At 41.5% G+C, this 17,416-nt stretch overlaps 2 protein-coding genes across 3 annotated transcripts; one reads left to right on the top strand and one right to left on the bottom strand.

Moving 5' to 3' along the window:
* Positions 1 to 436: 436 nt before the first annotated feature.
* Positions 437 to 7,262, bottom strand: yipf4 (Yip1 domain family, member 4). Its single transcript, XM_021610062.3, has 6 exons — positions 6,945 to 7,262; positions 3,530 to 3,683; positions 3,218 to 3,389; positions 2,733 to 2,810; positions 2,441 to 2,554; positions 437 to 2,223 (listed from the first exon to the last, which is right to left on the bottom strand). Exons 1-6 carry the CDS (start codon positions 7,000 to 7,002, stop codon positions 2,086 to 2,088), a joined length of 714 nt encoding a protein of 237 aa, XP_021465737.1. The 5' UTR covers positions 7,003 to 7,262; the 3' UTR covers positions 437 to 2,085.
* Positions 7,263 to 15,775, top strand: exo1 (exonuclease 1). Of its 2 annotated transcripts, none has more exons than XM_021610045.3 (15): positions 7,263 to 7,516; positions 7,832 to 7,957; positions 8,078 to 8,281; positions 8,459 to 8,578; positions 8,783 to 8,906; positions 9,157 to 9,294; positions 9,787 to 9,999; positions 10,095 to 10,282; positions 10,414 to 10,516; positions 10,843 to 11,068; positions 11,472 to 11,700; positions 11,928 to 12,429; positions 12,592 to 12,681; positions 12,811 to 13,004; positions 15,527 to 15,775. In XM_021610045.3, exons 3-15 carry the CDS (start codon positions 8,121 to 8,123, stop codon positions 15,660 to 15,662), a joined length of 2,424 nt encoding a protein of 807 aa, XP_021465720.3. In that variant the 5' UTR covers positions 7,263 to 7,516; positions 7,832 to 7,957; positions 8,078 to 8,120; the 3' UTR covers positions 15,663 to 15,775. The 2 variants fall into 2 exon arrangements, with proteins under 2 accessions (XP_021465720.3, XP_021465728.3); XM_021610053.3 differs by having other exon boundaries at positions 7,395 to 7,458.
* Positions 15,776 to 17,416: the final 1,641 nt, after the last annotated feature.

The following is a 17,416-nucleotide window of genomic DNA, read 5'->3' as shown; positions in this document are numbered from 1 at the left end:
TGGAAAAATGGCAGTTTTTCTGTGAATTGGTGGTCACCTAACATAATTGTTTGTGGTGCTTTCACTATAAAGCCTATTTGAAATCGGACACTGTGGTGTGATTAACAACAAGATTACCTTTAAAACGGTATAAGATACATGTATGTTTGAGGAATTTTAATTAGGAGATTTCTGTTGTTTTGAATTTGGCGCCCTGCAGTTTCACTGGCTGTTGTCATATCGATCCCGTTAACGGGATTGCAGCCCTAAGAAGTTTTAAGACCTTCGCTTGAAAAAGAGCAATATTACAATTTGTCTCCCTTGTCTTCTTTAATCCAAGATAAATCAAGAAATCTGTAATACATATAACGTTTTTGCCGAAGTTTAGTCCTGCAATTTTACATTAAGATATTATTTCTCAAGTGAAAAATGTTTAATTAAAACTACTCGTCTCTCGTTGAATGACAAACACTTTATTGAAGAATCCCGTCCATAGTTCCCACTCCTACTAGTAGTAGTAGTAGTACTGTTGGTCAATCACCGACAAAGGGGCATTAACTTTGGTTACTGAACTTCGTCTTGAGAAAAAATTTAGTGTGTGTGAACAGACGGAAAAAACCTGCCTAACACCAAAGTCACAAAATTCTGTCATTGTATATATGCGCAAACTGTTTAGACTGGGAAGCATGCATCAGGCTTTACACACACCACCGACAGCAAACATCCCCCACTGTACAGACCAACAGTCAGTCTGGTGAGTTTAGGCCCACCCCACCAAGACACCTTTTATCATTTATAAAGCCCTTGAAGTCAGCCACCCCAATAACACCTAAATTGGCTTAGACTGCATTAGTGTAAAACCAATGCACATTTCCGTTCATCCTCTACCCCTAGAAACCATATGCATACTTGAATTTACTTATCAGATATCCAATTTCAGATGTACTTTGTGACAAAGACTAAGGCCAAACGTGAGGTCAAACTGGCAAATTTCAACAACTGAGCATTTGCTATGTTGTTCTAAAAGCGAATTATATACAATGTGTAAGAACATAACACAAACTCAAAAATTGTTTCAATGCGTTTTTTTGCTAATAATTCATAATATATTCACTGTAAATTCCATATCACTAAATTAACCCCCCTGAAGTCTTTAATTGCTATAGTACATTCAACATTTCCTACATAAAGCTTGGGTGTGAAATTAAGTTTTTGCATGCAGATTAATGATATAACACATTACATACTGTATGAGAATGTTGTTTAAAATATTTAGTACAGTACAACAGTTATACAGACAATTATGTTGATATATTTTATGCCCCCTTAATGTGAATTAATGAGCGTTTTATAACTCTTAATTGTTCCAGGTCTAGTAATTTTTCACAATTGTATAACATGTTCTGAATACATACAATAGATACAAGCAAGTTGTCTGAAAATATACATCCGTTCAATAAAAGATTTTTAAACAACTGTATAAAACAACTAATGAAAGGCACCAAACTTTAGTAGACTTTGTTTTATTTCACTCAAACTGCCCATCTACTTGTCTACCCAGGCTGAAATGACCACTAAATAATGCATAACAGTATGCTTAGCCCACTCCCTTACACAATAATGGGGAACCATAGGGGCAGACTTCTTTCTTAACCCCCTTGGTTCAAATTGAACAAATTTGCACTGTATTTGGCACCACCTTCCTCTATGGAATAAAAGCATTAACAAAAATCAATGACTGGTATGTTTGTGACCCTCCCATGATTACCAAAACCAGATTTGACGCCTTGATTAAATAATTACAGTCCTTTTATATGATGCCAACGCGAACCTGCGATCTAATTACAATTCAATCTGAACACCGAGCTTAGACCATAAGCTACAGCTTTTTACTGAGCACAGAGGTAAGGGGTACATTTAAATACACTGATGTAACATACACCCTTATATCCCCACAGTCTAGAATTGTAAACAGGGTTAAAGAGGGAGAAAATGACCTTTCAAAAATCCATGCTCCTTATTTTCATTGTGTAATTAATCCTTTTGTCTTTTCACGGTGCTTTGTGTCATTCTCCAACCAAAGTTCCACTGTTGCCATTTGTCCAATCAGACTCCAGTATATAGTGACAGGAAGTAGATGTACAAAAGGAAAATAGGGTATATGAGCAGAGGCTTCTTGGTTTTGAATTCATCCCCAACGAGCAGTGAAGCAGCACTGTAAGCAGCCCAAAATACTCCAGAAAGCTGAAAAATGACAGTTATCAACAACTAATGAACACATATCTAATTTAAGTCCATTTGTACTTTCTAAAAATATACAATCAAATACAGATGTAAAAATAGCTTTGAACAGGTTAGTTAGTGTATGTTAAATCAAACGTGCAATGCTGAATTACAGAGATTAATTTGTGAGAAAAATCAGATAGAATAAAAGGTTGATTGTCTTTGCTCCTATGCTCACCTTTATTAGTGTAGAAACAACATCAAAACCCCCAATGACCAAAAGCAATGGGGCTATAACGATGAGCGGGAGTAGAGAATATCCAATCACTCCAAGAACTTGTCCATAAGACACCTATTGAAAACAGAACAATGCAAGTCAGTGTTTCACAGCACGCCACATCATTCATGTTGTAATAGAAAGCAAATGCACATCCAGAGCCATGTACAGTATCAAGTAAGAGAAATGTATTCCTCATCAAGACTAGGAATACGACTTATTTCAGCTAAATGTAAACTTTGGTGGATCTTACCTCACCACCAAGAACACGAGCCAGCAAAAAGATTGTTAAAGAGCCGAATATCCAAATGGTAATTATCCAAGACACCACCTTAGGAAAATAAAATAAAGCGACAAATAATTAAAACACAACAACAACCAAAATAATACACACGCTGAAAATTGTGACATTGTACCAAAGTCTCTAGAAGACTAAATATTTTGGTGTGGAAAGTCCTTTTTTGAACATTCTTATATCGTTAAATATATCAATGTAGGCTGCCTCCCATTTAATTAAATTCAGTAAGTGAAGAGAACCAGTGAATCAAGCCCTGTTTGCGTGAGCAGCATGTGCATCTAATGTTGTTTCAAATCTCAACCCTACAATCGAAGTTCACCATTTACTTTTTCAAAGAAATCTAACTTAGTTGAACCAACAGCCCTCTCTGGGGGGCCAAGGGCCAGATGTAAGGTATGTTCTGAGATCAAAAGAATTCACAGCTTGAACTGCCGCCTCACCCTGAACTGTCCGTAGATGGAGATCATGGAGAAAAGGAGTACTATAGCCAGCGGGCCCCAGAAGTCAGGGTTGTCCCTCACAACCTGCCGGTTGAAGCCCAAGGAGGGCATTGGCATGAGCACACAGCGGATCTTGTAGTAGATGTCTTTCAGGTCGATGTCCAGCTCCTCCCTAATCATATAAGTGTATGAGATTGTACAGGAGCATCGTGAGATATCAGCACATTTAATTTGTAGTGATGGCCAAATCAAGTGTCATTTTAATATCAATGTACATGGATAAAGAATGGGTTTCTTGAAGAAGGTACTCACAGAAGAGGTTTGTTGTCTTCGGGGTCATCCTCTTCTACTTCCAGGAGCCAGCCATAGCCTCGTTTCCTCAGGAACGTGGTTGCATATGGGTCTTTTGCATTGTCACTGCCCATGTTCAATTTAACATCTGGGGCATCAATCGTCCCGCTTAGATCTGTAGGGAATTTAATGTATACGATTATTTTGTCTCTCTGCCCCATAGCTAAATTAGTATAATTGCATGAATGTTGTTTTACAATATCTAAATGGTCTCTCTGCCCCAAGGCAAAATGTCTAGTATTGCAAGAAATTAACTTAAATGTTCTCTCCGAAGATGGGGGGCATTTAAATGGTTTTCCGCGAGGTGGGGGGCCCCCCAACCAAATCTCGCTTAGGGCCCCCGAAAGGCTAGGACTGGTCCTGCAAGGTTTCCAAATCCGTATCACAATCAAGGATCAATTGTTCCTTATCTAAATAGTGTTTCACAATTGACCAAATCCCCTCAGCTAATCAAAAGGTACATGGAATGCAGAAAGGAAAGACATGTCCCCCAGTGGTCGTCACACTGTCTAAATTACATTAAAGGCCCAGTGCAGTCAAAAATGTGATATTCATGTTTTTTATATATATTTCCACACTATGAGGTTGGAATAATACTGTGAAATTGTGAAAACGATGATAATGCCCTTTTAGTGGATGAGCCTGTTTTTGTGGGACAGAATTTAGGCTTGGCTGATGACATCACAAGGCAGTAAATTAGTTAATAGACCAATAAGAAAATAGTTCCAAACCTCTGCCATTAAAACCCACCAGAGTCTAAGCCGGGGAGTGTTCCACTAAGCTATTTGATTATTTTTTTAAGAAGGTCATACCATGGATCATTTAGCTATTTGATTTTGAATTTTAAGATGCCTTGAAGTATCCCAAAAATATGTTTAAAAGAATATTTGATGAAAAATGTGTTTTGGTCTTACATTAGCCCATACAAACACATTGATTAACAGATACTCCCCCCAAAAATGTAAAGGAAGTTTTCTCTGAAGTGTCTGTCCAATTACTGAGAGATATAAGAATGATCAGGAAATATATTTTGTACATGTATTTCACCTCACATTTTTGGCATTAAACAGTCCATACATACTTCCATTCGTTTTTTCAACTGGTACCGGGGACCTTCAGACGAGTCTTGCAAAACAACCGACATGTACATGTTCGTGAGAGTCTCACCTTTGTACAGAGGGGTAGTATTTGTGTGTAGCCCAAACAGTTGGGACGCTTACGGACAGAAGTTGGCAGATTGGCTCAGAAGAGTCTTGCGGAGGTCATAGAGCAAAACGGAGAACATTGTGTTCGTGAGAGTTTCATCTTTCCATAGAGGGGTCATAATAGTTTGTAGGCCAAACCGTTTGGACGCTACAGCCGATTTTGTGAAGACACATTTTCGGGATTTTTCATGGTATGACAAACACCGCTCTAGCTCTGACACCTTTTACCAGCAGATGTGTTAGTGCGACATAAGAGGATGCGGTGAATTGAGACGCATCTGATATTAAAAAAAACATATCTGTAGCTTAAACGGACAGACTATGTAGATTGTTTTATTATGCAAATTTAATTTCAGTGCGGGCGCAGACAACCTTAGGGGGTTTGTTTTCAGTTTTCCCCACTGAGGTATACTAAGAACTGGAGACTGCGTCCATGATGTTCATGCCCGTTGTTTTCAAGGTAATCTACTCGTATTCATATATGCTGATTCATGGGCCATCAATATCTGGGTTGGATCTGTTTAATATGGGCCAACATCACATGCGCTTGCACTTATAGGCTGACCACAACACTCGCGCACGCAAAATAAATGTAGAAATCCATGTTATTCTATTATTGCGCGCGCCAACAAGCATCTGCGTTGCCAAGGGCTAAAATAGAAGTCATTCCTATTTCTGACGCAGATCACGCTGCAAGTCCTGCCTCTCCGATCTCATTGGTTTATAGAAGCAGGTACCGACGTGCCATCTCCTCATTGGTTATACCCACAAGGGGTGATTGAAAAGTTAACTGTTTTGCCGGTTGTCGTGGTAATACTATGAAAGTGTAGATGCCAATCACCATATAAATTCAAAGATGAAAAATCCTGGAAGGGGGAGAGCCATACATGTTTAATGCTTTTCGACCTGTCCCCAAATGTCATTGGTTCAGAGTTTGTTTTGATATTTTAACCTGCGTGTCATGATCGCATTTGGTGTGGGGGGACAAAATAAATGTATGCATGATAGCGCACTCGCTCAGCCGGTTAGGGTTCCGTTCACACAGGGAACAATGCGAGCAGCGACAACATCACATTATCCAAAACATGGCAAACATTGGATGATCATACATTAAAAATGTTAACATCTTCAGATGCTGTGAGTTTTTATTCAAATAAATGTTATTATTATTTAAATCAGCCTCAGCGACAATTGTTTGAATAAGTCTATGGGTGTTTTATGCACAAAGGTGATGACTAAAGTATCTTATTAGGAATTTTAATATGACTTCTCTATGTGACTCTGGAAATTGTCTTCCTGGGCAATATGCAAAAACCACACCTCCATTTCCTGGTTGCTAAAATTCTAATAGTTTGCCTAATTTCAGTGAATGTGACAAAACAAGCAGTGTAGAGAATCATTGTACTATATTTTCAATAACCCAAAAATATTGTATTTTCAGCTGGTGTACAAAACCCAAAGTAAAAGACGCAAAAAATCAACTATAGAACAGGACGCATAGACATAGAGCACATAGAACAGACACCGCTTCTTCGACTTGCTTCAATGAGAACAGATCTATAATGTACATTTCTATGTGAATTTGGTCGGGTGTGCTAGAAAGTTACATTTGCAGCTTTAAACTGTAGTATTGAAGCAAAACTCTAGGAGCAGTCAACAGTGCCTCGCCCCTTTGTTTTCACCTCCCTACTCAGACCACTCGCAGACAGCCCTAGCAATTACTCTTTACTAGGAAGTTATTCGTCTCTTTTTGACTATTTTAATTGAAAAATCACAGTAAGGTACTTGTTACCCAGAAATGATTTGATATTAAGATAAACGGCTGCATTGGACCTTAAATCAATTTACTCAATGGGAAACACGTTAAACTAGTCCAAATAAATTGTTGAGTTTTGTATTAAACGTATCACCAATCTAATAATATGTTAGGTGGATTTCCTTCAGTGATATAGCTAACTTTACATAGCTTGCTAACGTTAGCCTAGCCGTACAGTAGCAGCAGAAAGTTGTCAAATCTCTCTGAACCACGGTAACCTGACAAAAACGACAACACTTTACTGAAGCTAGTTACCCAATGAATTAATGCTACTAGAATGACGTGTTGACAAATACGGTAGGTAACTAAAAATACAATGAAACACATGACAGTATTCACGGCCTGCTAACATTACCCTCGGCTTCAGTTGATGAGACGAAAGTAAAATCTCCGTTGGTGGGAGAGAGATGCATTGTTGATGTTTTGTCAACAACCTTCAAGTCCTAGTAACTGACATTTAAATAAAGGGTTTAATTGAATAGATTGCCACAAGTAAATACAACGTTGTCATTGACTGGATTTCACAATATTTTCCTAACTATTCCATCTTGTTGTTGAGGTATCGTTTGCTCAAACACACAGGCAGCTACCGAAGCAGGAAGTGCAAGGGAGGCTGGGAAAGACGACACGTCAAAAAATCCTAACACCGCAGCAGACAAGCTCGCCATCTAGTGGGAGGGAAAGGTGACGCTGGACTCCCGCCATCAATACGCAGCATGACACCAAAAAAAGAGAACCAATCCCTTCTTCTTTTGTCGACCAAATACCCTCCCCCACATATGGTTGGTCAGAATAAACTGACCAATAGTATCAGCTCGTTGTGAACTCTTACTATTGCCGCTAAAAGCGAACTCCTGTTAGATAATAAGGTGCCTCGTTACGTTTCAGTGCTTACTATTTGTCATGGTTAGCGCTTTCAATTCGCGGGTAAATATGTCGGTAGCTTGCTAATGTTGTCTTATATTCTTGTATTTATTTCAAAATAACGTATTCAAATGTATTCATTTAGCTAAGCGCTAGCAAGAGTTTGCTAGAAACGTTCGCTAGCCCACTTCATTCAAATTGTTCGAACTACTAACTAACGTTAGCTAGCTACAACTTGCTTTTGTTTTTTTACAGCACCAACAATGTATTTATAGGTATATTGTTTAGGTAGTTAGCTAGCTAACTAACCTTAGTGGCCGTGCTAGGTGTCTAGCTAACTTTAGCCAACTTGCTACATGTGTTTGTCATCACTGACAGTCACTGGTGAGTGGCGTAGGTTTTTGAAGATCCACGAACGTTCGAATGAATTAACGTTATTTACGGTCGGTTTCTACGCCATTGGAACTATCTCGCTGGAATTCGTAATCTACCCTGCATGTCCAGGTAAATGAGCAAGTATATGCAGATTACGATTAACTAACGTTAGCTAGGTAACGTATTATTTATCTTAAATGTAGTTTCATTATGTTTTGTCAAATGGTCTCTCCCTCTCCATGAATATAGCAAGCAACTGTCCTGAATGTTAGTGGCATCACCAGATTAAAAAATGGGGATCCAGGGGCTGTTGCAGTTCCTCAAAGATGCCTCGGAGCCCATCAGTGTGAGGAAGTACAAGGGACAGACAGTGGCCGTAGACACATATTGCTGGCTTCATAAAGGGGCATTTTCTTGTGCAGAGAAACTTGCCAAAGGGGAGCCAACTGACCAGTAAGCTGTTTTATAGCTATCTCAGTATGCATTAACTACCTAACCCTATTAACTGTTCCTAGGCCATCATTGAAAAAAAGAATTTGTTCTTAACTGACTTGCCTAGTTAAATAAAGGTTCAAATATATATATATTGTTTATTTAACTACCTAACCCTATGCATTTTCTTTCACATAGGTATGTTACATACTGCATGAAATTTGTGGACATGCTGTTGTCTTTTGGTGTGAAGCCCATCTTGGTGTTTGATGGCTGCAATCTGCCTTCAAAACAGGAGGTGGACAAAGCTCGCGGAGAGTAAGTGTGTGGGTGTACCTGTAATTTTATTTAAAGCTAAGATAGTGATGAGTGAGTTAATATTAGGCCTAGATGGTATTTGCTGTAATGTGTTTCATTTTTATTAAATCAAATCTTCCATGTACTTGACTAGGTAGTTTCTTGAATAGGACGGAGTAAATATTTTTACCCAAAAAGTAAGACCTGACTGTCTGTGTCTTCCAGGCGTCGTCAGGCAAATCTGCAGAAAGGTAAGCAGCTCCTACGTGAGGGAAAGATTTCAGAGGCCAGAGACTGCTTTACTCGCTGTGTTAACGTCACCCCTTCCATGGCCCATGATGTCATCAAGGTAAATATTTCCAATACTGCTAAAACTGTTTAGATGAGAAAAAAATTCTACTGCTCAGTATTTTTCACTGGAACCCGATGATGCGTATCTTGAATGAAGCGTGTCTATTTGCTGGTTTTGTGCAGTGGTTTAATCTGGCTTAACCAATTAAACTCGTCATCTGTTTTGTGATGCACTGCTTAATGTTTATGATTGCAAATCGGTGGCTTAAAATTGTTTTATTCAGCTGAAATTATATTTTCTCCTCTAGGCTGCAAGGACCAGAGGAGTGGACTGTGTGGTGGCCCCGTATGAAGCTGATGCCCAGCTGGCCTTCCTTAACAAGGCTGGCATTGCACAGGCTATCATCACTGAAGACTCAGACTTATTGGCGTTTGGCTGCAAAAAAGTACAGAATTGGGTCCTTTAAAATGCTGCTCACTGTGGAATTTCTGCAATGCATTTGTCACAATGATCATCTGGCTTTAAAGCAACTGTCTGGTTTTTCCAGATTTATATGAAAATCACCAATAATTCATTAAAATGCGTGAAATAAGTTTCCTTATTGGTAATTAAGTAAGTTACAAAGCAGCTTTTCTGTGTTATAATGGTGTGGGCATACACTGGTCATTAATAACATTCATGTGAGATCTCTAGTTGGCCATCTCATCCGCCGGAGATGGCAAGCATTTTTTTTTTATGTGTGTTTGAGCTACAATTTTGAGGTGGGTTTTTTAAGTGTTTTTTTCCCTCTCTTTTTCAATTTATTATTTGGCAACGTACGTGTATAGGATGAGTGAGTCAACATTATTTGTTTATGGGTTTTAACTGGACCGTTACTTTAATGGCAACTTAGATTATGGTAATGGCCATAATGGGTTCTGCTGATCATCTCTCTCAGGTGATCCTAAAGATGGACAAACAGGGGAACGGTCTAGAGATTGACCAGAACCACCTGGGGCGGTGCCGCTCTCTGGGTGACGTCTTCACGGAAGAGAAGTTCCGCCACATGTGTATTCTCTCTGGCTGTGACTATCTGTCCTCACTCTATGGGATTGGCTTGGGCAAAGCCTGTAAACTGCTGAGGATGGCAAACAACCCAGACATCATTAAGGTAAGTTTGAATGAGAATTGGTAGTAGAACTTGCACAGTGGTAGAAATGAAACTATAATGAAAATGGCCCCTCTAACTTGTTTATGTACTTTCAGGTGATAAGGAAGATGGGCCAGTACCTGAAGATGAATGTGGTTGTGCCAGACGAGTACATTGACGGCTTTGTTAAGGCCAATAACACCTTCCTCTACCAGCTGGTGTTTGACCCCATCAAGAGAAAGGTGGTGCCTCTCAACCCCTATCCAGAGCACATGGACCCTGCCACCCTCAGCTACGCTGGCCGGTATCCTTTCACTCAGTGGCAGGCCTGACTCTTGCTCTATACCTGTTGATTAGTAGCGAAATGGAAAATAAGACACTGGTGGTTTCCCATTTACTACCAGTAAAATATGTTGTCCTTAATGCTTAATACAGTAATTTAGGAGATTGCAAAGGTTTACAGGTGGCCCTGGGTAACCTGGATATAAACACCATGGAGAGGATTGATGACTTCAACCCAGATGCTACAAATGTCAAGGTACTGGCACTAGGTAGAATGATTAACATAACAGTCATTTCTATACAAACACTACTCATTCATCATCACAAGTAGTACTGCTAGGTTGTTGTTTTGCTTGTGTCCTTAGTGTTGTATACGTGGGGGTACTTAGCTATTTTTAGTCGATCAGTACAATTGTATTAATATTTAAATTACCAATGTGTTTGTCGCTAGAGTGCTTAACCTAGCTTTACCCCAGATCTGTATGCTGTACATGTATGGCATGACAACCATAGAGGAGTTGGCTAAAGTGCATGTAATTTACACTAACGTATATAAATCCTTCCTCCCTTTGTGTTTCTTAGCCAGTGAAACCACGCAGTCGTGACTGGAATGACAGCCAGGCGACTCGGGCCTCCACACACCCTAGCATCTGGAGCAGAGGTTACATACCAGGCACCTTCTCTGCCTCCCAGCCTGTGGGCTCTCCACAGAGGCCTCCTTCAACCAGGGGGAAGGAGAGGCTCATCAGTATGCAGGGGCTGAGGCTTCCTCACAAGAACACACAGGTTATTAAGAGACCCAGAGAAGGTGAGATTAGTTTGCTATCTTGTTGTTGCACCGTCATGTTTGAGAGGTGCTCTTTCTGTCACCGTAGGAGGGAAGATTATTTGATTCACCCAGCTCCATTTAAATAGGTGTGAGAGGATTTGGGTTTGTTCAGGGAAAAACACATTTTTATTAACATAACATCCCAGTTCATCTTCTGAAGCATTATCAGTAATTCTATGGAAAAGCCTATACCTATATAACATTGGGTGGACCTTCAAAATGTAATGTTCAAATAGAACAGGAAAAATCTTCTCGTCATTATACAAAAGTTTATCAATGTATTTGATTAATGTAAACCTCAACATTCTTTCCGAGTGGTGTTGATGAATATTTTTATTATAGACCTGACCCAAACGTCTGATTTTCCTTTATCTCCCAAAAGACTCTGGTGTTTCAGACCAGGATGTGCTGCAGCAGTACTCTCCCTCCGGTCAGAAGCGGTCCAGAGGGGAGGAGGACCCTGGACCCACAGAGAGCCATCACATCTCCACATGCCCCCAGCCCAGTGCCACTGCTGCCGCTACCCATCCCAGACCACGCAACCGCTTCGCCACCCTGCTACAGAGGAGAAACCAGGAAGGAGGTGGAGATGGGCAGGAAATGCAAAGCAGGTATGGTCTTATAATACACACTTTTAGTCATTGCTACAGCTATTTAATTATATAGGAAATCTTTCAAACTCGTCTTGTCTTTTACATGACTAAAAATGACCTACCTAAAACCACTGGTTCTTCCAATTGTTTTCTTGATCGCTTTGTTTGGCCCACATTTGACAAGTTTTTGTTTTATTTTTAATGTTTTGTGATACTGACTAAATGGTTGATCTATTCCCCTATAGGTTCTTCTGTAGTGGCAGCAGCTCCAGTGAGGTGGCCAGCCAGAATCCGGAGTCTTTTGTCAAAGGGGAGGTGTCTCAGGATGAGGTCACACAGGACCCCAGGGAGGACTATTGTATCGGGGGATATGCTGATACAGAGGAAAATAACTATGTTGACCCTCATAGCCCACCCCCCTCCCCTCTGTCTGCTAGTCAAGGGTTAGGGGTGTTCCGCTGGTCAGGCAGCTCCTCAGAGAGATCCAGGACCCCGACACCCACATCCGGCCTCTCGGCACTGCAGCAGTTCCAACGCAAGAAGGAAAGCTTCTCCTGGAGCCAGGAAGGCCAGAGAACTCAGATGACCCCCGGAGCCCCATCCCCTATTCTGGGCAAAGAAGACAAGGATTCACCACCAAACTCTCCACCGTCTCAGGACAGTGCCTACTTCTCTCAGCATTACCACACTTCCTGCAATGTTGTGGAAGTGTCCCCACCCACTCGGCTGGAGGATGCCACCAGGCCTGTATGTCACCGTTTCCTCTGCTAATTAGTCATGCGTAGGCTTCATAACATTTGCATCATTGCAAGCTAGTTGAGGGTGCATATGCATGGCTTTTTTTATGTTGTGTTTTGAATGAGCGGAGGCAGTGGCTTTATTAATTTACTGCCTGTTCTGTTTTCTAAGAAAATTTACTTTAAGGATTCAGACTCTGTCAAAAGCCCCAGTTCCTCTCCAACAGCAGATGAAAAGAAATCCAGCACAATGAGACCGAAGGTAGCTTACTTTGTGGGACTATTTTGTATCATGTTGGTTTAATAGAGACTTGGCAGCTAGAACACTTCTGGGATGAACATGCTATATATTCCCACAGTGAAGAATTTTCTTTCCCATCTCTCTCACCAGGTGGCAGGTCTCCCACGGATGAAACCCGGTGACCAAGGAAAAGGGACGAAGATCCGACCCTCTGCCCCTGCCAGGGCCAGTGGCCTCCGTAAAAAGCCTGCAGGCCCTGGAAAGAAAGTCACCACCAACAATGAGAACAACCCTGGCCTCCAGGCCACAATCAGTGGACTCTGGAAAAACTTTGGTTTTAAGAAGTAAGTGAGGGTAATCATAACCTGCATAGTCCTCAACCCTGTAGCTGGAATACACCATTCAATTGTTTTTGCTTTTGTATAAGATTATAGATGAGGCCTAATAACAACCTTCAACAGTAGTCCCCATACTTTCATATTTTCCCCATATTTATATTCAAAGGACCTGTCACAAACTTGTCTCTAATTTCTATACTGAACAAAAATATAAACTCAACATGCAACAATATCAAAGATTTTACTGAGACAGTTGTGAAGAGGGCACGACAAAGCCTATTCCCCCTCAGGAGACTGAAAAGATTTGGCATGGGTCCTCAGATCCTCAAGGTTCTACAGCTGCACCATCGAGAGCATGGTTGCAGCACTGCCTGGTATGGTAACTTCTTGGCCTCCGACCATAAGACACAACAGAGGGTAATGTGTACGGCCCGGTACATCACTGGGACCAAGTTTTCTGCCATCCAGGACCTTTATACCAGGCAATGTCAAAGGAAGGCCCTAAAAATTGTCAGACTCCAGCCACCCTAGTCATAGACTGTTCTCTCTGCTACCGCACTGGAAGCGGTACCGGAGCACCAAGTGTAGGCCCAAAAGGCTTCTTAACAATATCTACCCCCAAGCCATAAGAATCCTGAACAGCTAATCAAAGGGCTACCCATAGCCCAATTTTACACTGCTGCTACTCTGTTTATTATCGATGCATAGTCACTTTAATAACTCTACCTACGGGTACATAGTACCTCGACTAACCAGTGCCCCGCACATTGACTCTGTACCAGTACCCCCTGTATATAGCCTCGCTATTGTTATTTTACTGCTGCTATTTATTTGTTCTATTTTTTTACATCACTTTTTTTTTTAGCGTTGTTGGTTAAGGGCTTGTAAGTAAGCATTTCAATACCTGTTGTATTCGGCGCATGTGACAAACCTTTAAATGGGCCTCAGGATCTCATCACTGTGCATTCAAATTGCCATCGATAAAATGCAATGGTGTTAGTTGTCGTAGCTTATGCCTGCCCATACCATAACCTCACTGCCACCATGGGGCACTCTGTTCACAACGTTAACATCAGCAAACTGCTCACCCACATTAAGCCATACACGTGGTCTGCGGTTGTGAGGCCGGTTGTACATACTGACAAATTCTCTAAAACGACAGAGGCGTCTTATGGAAGAGAAATTAACGTTTACTTCTCTGGCAACCGTTCTGGTGGACATTCCTGCAGTCAGCATGCCAATTGTACGCTCCCTCAACTTGAGACACCTGTGGCATTGTGTTGTGTGGCAAAACTACTAATTTCTGTTGGCTATATAGAGTACTGAATGTGTTTTTGTTTCAGATTCCACTAGTCTTCATGTGAGTGAATGATTGCTACACTGAACAACAATATAAATATAATGTGTTGGTTTCATGAGCAGAAAAAAAGATTCCAGAAATTGTCCATATGCACAAATCTTATTTCTCTCAAATGTTGTGCACACATTTGTTTACATCCCTGTTAGTGAGCATTTCTCCTTTACCAAATTAATCCATCCACCTCAGGTGTGGCATTTCAAGAATCAGATTAAACAGCATGATCATTGCATAGGTGCACCTTGTGCTGGGGAAAATAAAAGGCCACACTCTTCAGAATTGTCACATCACAATGCCACAGATGTCTCACATTTTGAGGGGGGGGGGGGGGGGGGGGGGTTGCAATTGGCATGCTGACTGCAGGAATGTCCACCAGTGCTGTTGCCAGATAATTGAATGTTAATTTCTCTACCATAAGCCACCTGGCGTTTTTAGAAAAAAGTGTCTATGTCCAACTGGTGTCAACCGCAGACTACGTGTATGGCGTCGTGTGGGCGAGCGGTTCGCTGATGTCAACATTGTGGACCGAGTGCCCCGTGGTTGTGAGGGTATGGGCAGGCATAAGCTGCGAACATAATTGCATTTTATCGATGGCAATTTGAATATACAGACATACCGTGACGAGATCCTGAAGCCCATTGTTGTGCCATTCATCAGCCACCATCATGTTTCAGCATGATAATGCACGATCACAAGGATCTGTACACAATTCCTGGAAGCTGAATGTCCCAGTTCTTCCATGGCCTGCATACTCACCAGACATGTCACCCATTGAGCATGCTTGGGATTCTTTGGATCGTGTACAAGTGGGACGACAATCCACAGGCCACAATCAACAGCCTGATCAACTCTGCGACGATGTCGTGATGCATGAGGCAAATGGTGGTCACCAGATACGGTCTAATTTAAAACGCCTCTACTTTAAAAAAAATATATAAAAATTCAGGTATCTTTGAACAACCGATGGATATCTATATTCCCAGTTGTGAAATCCATAGATTAGGGCCAAATTAATTTATTTCCTTATGAACTAACTCAGTAAAATCTTTGAAATTGTTGCATTTATATTTTTCAGTGTTGATTACAGCTTTACCAATTATATGATAACCATCTCTTTCTTGTGACCTACTTTTCATCGGAACTGTATTGATTGTGTTTTTCTGTGTTGCAGAGAAAATCCAAAGATAAACCCCTGTAAGAAAGGAGAGCCCATGTCACCAGTGAAGGACAACGTGCTAGCCCTCACACCTGAAACGGACAAGGATATTTACTTAATCTCCAGTGTTCAGAAAACCATATGCCTCTGATGCCGAGTTTTATAAGCCTTCGCTTTACAACATACTGTGTATGTTAATACGTAGTGCATTTTTATGGACTAGATGTAATTGATTTCAGTTTAAATAAATGCAACTTTCTTAAAGGTTTAGGCTGTTATTTAAGAAATATATATATATATTTGTAGGTTGTTGAAGTAATCTTATTTCATAGCCGTAGTCTTACTTCATGGCCGAAAGTATATGAACTCCTGCTCGGTGAACATCTCATTCCAAAATCATGGGCATTAATATGGAATTGCCCCCTTTTTTGCTGCAACAACAGCCTCTGCTCTCTGGGAAGGCTTTCCACTAGATGTTGTAACATTGCTGCAGGGACTTGCTTCCCATTCAGCCACGAGCATTCGTAAGGTTGGGCACTGATGTTGGGCGATTTGGCCTGGCTCGCAGTCGGTGTTCCAATTCATCCCAAAGGTGTTCCATGGGGTTGAGGTCAGGGCTCTGCAGGCTAGTTAAGTTCTTCCACACCAATCTCTACACACCATTTCTGTATGGACTTTGCTTTGTGCACGGGGGCATTGTCATGCTGAAACAGGAAAGGACCTTCCCCAATCTGTTGCCATAAAGTTGGAAGCACAGAATCGTCTAGAATGTCATTGTGTGCTGTAGTGTTAAGATTTCCCTTCACTGGAACTAAGGGGCCTAACCCGAAATATGAAAAACAGCCCCAGACCATTATTCCTCATCCACCAAACTTTACAGATGGCACTCTATTGGGGCAGGTAGCGTTCTCCTGGCATCTGCCAAACCCAGATTTGTCTGTTGGACTGCCAGGTGGAGAAGTGTGATTTTGTTTCAAATAAAAAAAAGTATCCCCTTTTTTTTGCTCCAATTTTGTGGTATCCAATTGGTAGTTAGTCTTGTCCCATCGCTGCAACTCCCGTACGGACTCGAGAGGTGAAGGTTCCTTCCTCCAAAACACAACCCACACTAATTATTGACACCATGCCCCCTTAACCCGGAAACCAGCTGCACCAATGTGTCGGAGGAAACACTACACCTGGCGACCGTGTCAGTGTGCATTGCACCCGGCCTGCCACAGGAGTCGCTAGCGCGCCGTGGCACAGGAACATCCCTGCCGACCTAACCCTGGCCGCAGTCGGCTGCAACAGAGCCTGGACTCAAACCAGGATCTCTAGTGATGCAGCGCCTTAGACCACTGCGCCACTCGGGAGGCCCGAGAACTAATTTCCCACCTTTTTCTGGAGTGTAATGGTGGTGAGCTTTACACCACTCCTGCTGACACTTGGTAGTTTGCATGGTGATCTTAGGCTCATGTGCGGCTGCTCGGCCATGGAAACCCATTTCATGAAGCTCCCTACGAACAGTTATTGTGCTGACGTTGCTTCCAGTTGTAGTTTAGAACACGGTAGTGAGTGTTAGCAACTGAGGACAAATTATTTTTACAAGCTTCAACACTCGGCCGTCCCGTTCTGTGCGCATTTGTGGCCTACCACTTCACAGCTGAGCCGTTGTTGCTCTTCAATGTTTCCACTTCACAATAACATCAGTTACAGTTGACGGAGGCAGCTCAAGCAGGGCATAAATTTGACGAACTGACTTGTTGGAAAGGCTCTCCAGTAAAGCCATTCTACTGCAAATGTTATGGAGATTGCATGGCCATGTGCTCTCATTTTATACATCAGCAACAGGTGTGGCAGAAAATTCCTGAACACTAAATTGAAAGGGTGTCCACATACTTTTGCCTATGTAGTAAATAAATGATT

The sequence above is a fragment of the Oncorhynchus mykiss genome, chromosome 1 (genome assembly GCF_057628025.1).
Source record: "Oncorhynchus mykiss isolate SJ-2025 chromosome 1, ASM5762802v1, whole genome shotgun sequence".
In the NCBI taxonomy this organism is placed as follows: Eukaryota; Metazoa; Chordata; class Actinopteri; order Salmoniformes; family Salmonidae; genus Oncorhynchus; species Oncorhynchus mykiss.
Note: the sequence above shows the minus strand (reverse complement) of the source record. Positions and strands in the feature narration are given on the sequence as shown.

What these genes read in the sequence shown, in the direction of transcription:
- yipf4 (XM_021610062.3), bottom strand. Translation starts at nt 7,002, where the DNA reads ATGCATCTCTCTCCCACCAACGGAGATTTTACTTTCGTCTCATCAACT. An exon ending in GAAGACAACAAACCTCTTCT is followed by an intron (nt 3,390 to 3,529) that starts GTGAGTACCTTC and finishes TTATATGATTAG; the next exon opens with GGAGGAGCTGGACATCGACC. An exon ending in TTGTTTCTACACTAATAAAG is followed by an intron (nt 2,224 to 2,440) that starts GTGAGCATAGGA and finishes GTCATTTTTCAG; the next exon opens with CTTTCTGGAGTATTTTGGGC.
- exo1 (XM_021610045.3), top strand. Translation starts at nt 8,121, where the DNA reads ATGGGGATCCAGGGGCTGTTGCAGTTCCTCAAAGATGCCTCGGAGCCC. An exon ending in AAAGGGGAGCCAACTGACCA is followed by an intron (nt 8,282 to 8,458) that starts GTAAGCTGTTTT and finishes TCTTTCACATAG; the next exon opens with GTATGTTACATACTGCATGA. An exon ending in ACCCTCAGCTACGCTGGCCG is followed by an intron (nt 10,283 to 10,413) that starts GTATCCTTTCAC and finishes TGCTTAATACAG; the next exon opens with TAATTTAGGAGATTGCAAAG.